Genomic DNA, 6,369 nt, shown 5'->3' on the forward strand with positions numbered 1-6,369 from the left:
GATAAAAGCCTTCTGAAAATGCAAAACAAACAAGTTTTTCGATTTTCCAGTGAGGGTCCCCCTTCAGTTTCTGAATTTAGCTAAAGTACAACATATGACATCTTCAAGTACTCAAAACTGCAAAAGTAGCTCATTTGTTGACATATAAAGTGTCCAGGGTTACATTGGCCACAGCTGGACACATTCTAGGAACGTTCCGAATACATCCAGGAAAACGGACAGTTGCTCACTTAAACTAAGCTCCAGAATGTCACCCCGCTATTAACTCAAAATAACAAATTAAACAAATAAAAAGAAGACATTTTTTGATTGCTTTGGAATATTATACAAATTTATCAGTATATTACATAGACATACATATGTATTGAAATTCTTGGTACACTACGATCCTTCACTACCGCTTGTGTTGGCCGCCGATGCATCACCTTACGGTGTCGGTGCAGTACTCAGTCACATCTACCATGATGGTTCCGAACGGCCAATTCAATTCACATCTCAGATATTGAATGCTACACAGCAAGCCTACAAGCAGGGATGCCACATATAATTCTGTGTTTTTTGTTGGAAAAATCTGACAATCTGTACGGCGAGGAAAAATATCTGTGCAAAAATCTGTCCAATGCAAAACAATGAGAGCGAAAGAGATAGAGAGTCATTTTGCTGACTATTTCCGTCTCTTTCACTCTCATGTAAAAGCTCAAAAATCTGTTTAATCTGTGTAATTTAGCGAAAATCTGTATTGTATGCATACAGATTCTGTACAGGCGATTTCTTTCAAATATCTGTTAAACACAGAATAATCTGTGCATGTGGCAACCCTGCCTACAAGCAAGTAGATCGGTAGGCTTACGCGATCATTTTCAGAGTTCGCAAATTTTATCAGTACCTATATGCAGGCTTGGTATACACTTTTCGCTTTGATTTTGCTCTTTTGATTACTGCACCTCAGCGAAACAGAATTCGAAAAAGTGGTGTATGGGGCATTTGTGGAGCTGGTAATTATCTATAATATTGCTGAAGAAAGTAAAGCTTTATCTTTAGTATTTACGCCGCTGTAGGGCTGCAATGCCGTTGGTAGCCAAAAGAGCGCACTTTTTGCTACCAACGGGGTAGCAGCCTTACAGCGTCACAAATACAAAAGATAGAGCTTTACTTTCTTCAGTAATATTATAGATAGCTACTAGCTTTATACATGTCCCATACACCTCTTTTTCAAATTCTGCTTCGCTGAGGTGCAGTAATCAAAAGAGCAAAATCGAAGCGAAAAATGTATGCCAAGCCTGCCTATATGGAAGACGATTTACTTTGATCACGGATAACGAGCCAGTCAAGCAAATCTTTTCCGATACCAAGGGCCTGCCGAAGATGCCTGCACTAAGAATGCTATGCTACGTTTTTGCAATCGTTTAGTTACAGCATCCAGTTTAGAGATATGCTACGAGTAAACACTGCAATGCTGATGCATTCTCAAGATTACCGTTGAAAAACAAACCGCTAGAAAATGTTGTTGAGGAAACAGATCTGCTCGAGATCAATATCAATACTGACCGTGGAGGAGTTGTCGGAAGCTACAGTTGCGGATCAGACCGTTGAATTGTTGGTTCAAGGATTGCGTAATGGGAACACCGTTGATCCAAGGAATCGATTCGGAATTGATCAAACGGAATTTACACTTCAACAAAACTGTGTTATGCGTGGAATACGGGTGTACGTTCCACCGAGTCTTCGAGCAAAAGTTCTGGCTGAGCTGCACTCTACCCATTTCGGCACTAGCAGATTAAAATCGTTAGCACGAGGATACGTATGGTGGGAAGGTATCGATAAGGACATCGAGAATTTGGTGCGGAATTGTTGCTCCTGCCAGTCTTCACGACCTGAACCTGCCAAAGTACCAACACATTGTTGGGAAACTCCATGGAAGCCGTTCGAACGAGTTCATGTGGATTTTGCTGGGCCGTTTCTCAATACCTATTTCATCGTGTTGGTGGATGCATATACAAAATGGCCAAAGGTGCGGATATTGAACGATATCACTACAGCTACAACAATCAAAGTTTGCCGTGAATATTTTGCTACGTACGGTATACCGGCGGTGCTTGTCAGTGACCAGAGCCCCCAGTTCACCTCTGACGAGTTCCAACGATTTCTTAAGATGAATGGGGTTTACCACAAAATGGGTGCACCGTATCATCATGCAACGAACGGGCAAGCAGAACGGTTCATTCAAACGCTTAAAGCAAAACTAAAGAGTTTGAAGTGCAATAGAACGACCATAGTTGGAGCTCAGCTTCCAAATTGAGTGGATGTGTTCGCTTATCACGGAAGTCGTTTACGAGCTTAATTTTTTTCGCTTAAAGTTTCTTTTAATATCTTGGCACCGCCGGGCCAGGAAACGGCGATAGACATTCGAAGATGAGGCGTCGCGAAAATACTTTTCGCATTGAGTATGCAGATGTACCAAAAAAACCGTCCTTCGAAGAACTACACGAGTTTATCGGAACAGTGCTTGGTATGACTCATGAAGAGGTGAAACGAATTCAATGCAGCAGAACTATGGGCTGTGCATTCATTACGGCCAGCGATCTTGCGGTTGCGCAGAGAGTGGTAGAACAACACGACGACAAACACGACATCGAATCCGATGGCAAGTTATATAGACTAAGGCTGAAAATGGAGGACGGTGCTGTAGAGGTAAAGCTTTACGACCTTTCTATAGACATCACTGATACCCAAATCGAAGAATATCTGCGTGAGTACGGCGAAGTGCTTTCGATTTACGAACAGATGTGGGGAGAGAACTATCGCTTCGGTGGATACCCGACTGGAGTTCGAATTGCCAAAATGATAGTGAAACACAACATTCCATCATATATCACGATCGACGGAGAAACAACAAATGTATCTTACTATAACCAGAAACTCACATGTCGTCACTGTGGCGAATTCGTACATTCTGGTATCACATGCATTCAAAACAAAAAGTTGTTGGTCCAAAACTTCTCAGTAGATCCTAATGCGAAAACGTATGCGAACGTGGCACGGCTAACGACGAGGCCGAAAATAGTTAAGAGGCAGACAAACACATCGAAACAGTTGAGTGAACCGAAGCAAGCGAATGATTCCCGTATACCTACGGATACAGGCACATGCCTGAGCCCGTGGTCCTGGCAAATCGTAAGCAAGAATACTTTTAAAACCCCTACACCTCTACCCTCGACGTCAGCACAGGCAGGCTTCGGGTACTACAAACAAGCAGACAGCCGAACCAGTAGTTCACAAACAACTTCACGTTTCCGATAATCAACCCTTGGTAGAAAACGAAAGTTTGTCATCCCTCCACAAATAAGACGACATGGAAACAGACGATTCTACATCCTCATCATGCAGCAGACGTACACGACGATCGACCAAGAAGTTACGTACTAATGACGTCGACAGAATGGTGGGAGACGAAACTCTTTCGTAATGGATCTCTGTAGTTACAACATTACTTCAATTAATATAAACACAATCACAAACTCGACAAAACTTGACGCGCTGCGTACTTTCCTTAGAACCATGGAATTAAACATTATTTTTCTGCAAGAGATTCAAAACCAGCAACTATCTCTTCCTGGATACACTGTTATTTGCAATGTAGACCACACTAGGAGGGGGACAGCAATAGCCCTCAAAGAATACATACAATTCAGCAACGTCGAAAAGAGTTTAGACAGCCGTTTAATCACACTACGCGTACACAACACCACTCTAGCCTGTGTTTATGCGCCCTCAGGATCTGCTGCTCGACCCGAGAGAGAGCGCTTCTTCAACGAAACAATTGCTTTCTATCTTCGTCACCGTACCGACCATGTGATTCTCGGTGGAGATTTTAATTGTGTAATCCGCCAGTGCGACGCAACGGGATATAATATGAGCCCTTCTCTACAAGCAACTGTAAATCAACTTCAAATGTGTGATGCATGGGAGCAGTTAAAAGCCAGAGCCCTACCTATATAACACATAATTTGTCATCTAGACTCGATCGCTTCTACATCGACCGTGGACTGCGAGAGAAATTGAGAGACATCGGAACGCATGTATGCTCTTTTACGAATCATAAGGCCATTACAATGAGAATCGTTCTTCCATCCCTCGGGCGGCCAAACGGTAGAGGCTTCTGGTCACTTCGTCCCAATATTATAACAGCTGAAAACATTGAAGCGTTCGAAAATCGATGGCAGTACTGGACGCGCCAACGGCGCAATTACCAATCATGGATGCTATGGTGGCAGAGATACGCGAAACCACAAATTCTGAAATTTTTGCGGTGGAAATCAAAAGCTGCTTTCCTCGAATTCCATAATGAGCATCAGAAACTTTACACACAGCTAGACCAGGCCTATAATATCTAATACCAACACCCGGAGATGCTGCCTACCATCAACCGCCTAAAAGCCAAAATGCTGGCATTGTAGCGTAGATCAACTCAGATGTTCACACAAATTAACGAAACCTTCGTAGCAGGAGAGCCGCTCTCAACTTTTCAGCTTGGAGAACGTCGAAGGAAAAAGACAACGATAACTTGTCTACTAAACGATCGTGAAGAAATGTTAGAGAGTCCCGAACAAATCGAAGCCCATGTACTCCAATACTTCACCAGCTTATACACCGAGGCTACAAGCGAAAACCTCGTTGATGAAGCGTTTCAATGTGACAGAGTAATTCCGGAACGAGATGAGGCGAATGAAGCTTGTATGTGTGAAATTACTACTGCCGAAATCTACACTGCTATCAAATTTAGCGCTGCAAAAAAATCTCCCGGACCTGATGGAATTCCGAAAGAGTTTGACCTCCGTTGTTTTAACATTATACATAGGGAACTAAATCTAGTGCTTAACGAAGCACTACAATCAAATTTTCCAACGGAGTTCGTGGATGGAGTGATCGTACTTGTAAAAAAGAAAAGAGGCGACAATACCGTCCGATCGTACAGACCTATCTCTCTGTTAAATTACGACTACAAACTGTTAGCTAGAATTCTGAAAGTGAGACTCGAAAACGTCATGCGAGAGCATAATATAATAAGTAATGTGCAAAAGTGTGCAAATCCCGACGGTAACATCTTCCAAGCAACTCTTGCTCTCAAAGATCGCATAGCGCAGTTAATCAAAAATAAACAAAGAGCAAAGCTCATCTCGTTTGATCTCGAGCAAGCGTTCGATAGAGTTCGTCACTCTTTCCTTTATCGTACGATGCTCGCTCTCGGAATAAATGCTGATTTTGTCCAGCTACTAACACAAATTGCCAATGCATCATCATCACGCCTAATGATCAACGGACACCTATCGGCACCCTTTCGGATCCAACGATCGGTTAGACAAGGGGATCCCATGAGCATGCATCTCTTCGTCCTATACTTACATCCGTTACTCCGAGAACTCGAACGTATAAATGAAAGCGACCTGATCGTAGCCTACGCCGATGATATTACTGTCATCTCATCCTCACCTCAAAAAATCGCCGAAATGAGAGATTTTTTCTCACGATTCGGAGAAATATCTGGAGCAAAAATAAACTGGCAAAAAACGACATCTATAGATGTAGGATTCTCAGATGGTAACCCAATATCCATTCCCTGGCTACAGACGGTAAGCAAAGTGAAAGTCTTAGGTGTCTATTATTGTAACTCCATCAAAGAGATGATTAAAACGAACTGGGATGCTCTCGTTAGCCGTTTTTCTCAACATGCGTGGCTGCAATCACTACGGCTACTCACACTTCACCAGAAGGTAATAGGTCGTCAACACATTCATGACGTCCAAAATTTGGTTCCTATCGTCAATCCTGCCTCCTAACAGTGTACACATTGCAAAAATAACCGCCACTATCGGCACGTTTTTGTGGAGCAGAGCCCCTGCTCGGATACCGATTCAGCAGTTAGCACGGGATTACCAGAAAGGTGGCCTTAAATTGCAACTTCCAGCCCTAAAGTGTAAGGCACTACTTATCAGCAGACATGTTAGAGAAATCAATACGATGCCATACTACAACTCGATAATATTTCAAGACAATTCGCTGCCTATACCCCCTGATCTCCCGGACGCAAAAATGGTTTTCCAGCAGTTTTCCCAACTACCTGCACGGTTGCGACAATATCCTGTCACCAGTGTAATACATCAGCATTACGTTAGCTTAACGGAAAGTCCTAGAATAGAAAGAAAACACACAAATACTAATTGGATGGGATGCTGGAAAAACGTAGGTATCAAACAGCTTGGGTGTAGAGCTAAAACCCAGCTCTATATGTTTGTGAACGAGAAAATCGAACACCGCAGTCTTTTCACACGCATTGGACGCGCTGATGGAGCAAACTGTGTGCACTGTAAT

At 42.9% G+C, this 6,369-nt stretch overlaps 1 protein-coding gene across 1 annotated transcript; it reads left to right on the forward strand.

Moving 5' to 3' along the window:
- Positions 1-1,501: 1,501 nt before the first annotated feature.
- Positions 1,502-2,299, forward strand: LOC128735949 (uncharacterized protein K02A2.6-like). The gene has a single exon (XM_053830433.1). The coding sequence runs from the start codon at positions 1,502-1,504 to the stop codon at positions 2,297-2,299; it is 798 nt and encodes a 265-aa protein (XP_053686408.1).
- Positions 2,300-6,369: the final 4,070 nt, after the last annotated feature.

The sequence above is a fragment of the Sabethes cyaneus genome, chromosome 2 (assembly GCF_943734655.1).
Source record: "Sabethes cyaneus chromosome 2, idSabCyanKW18_F2, whole genome shotgun sequence".
NCBI lineage: Eukaryota > Metazoa > Arthropoda > Insecta > Diptera > Culicidae > Sabethes > Sabethes cyaneus.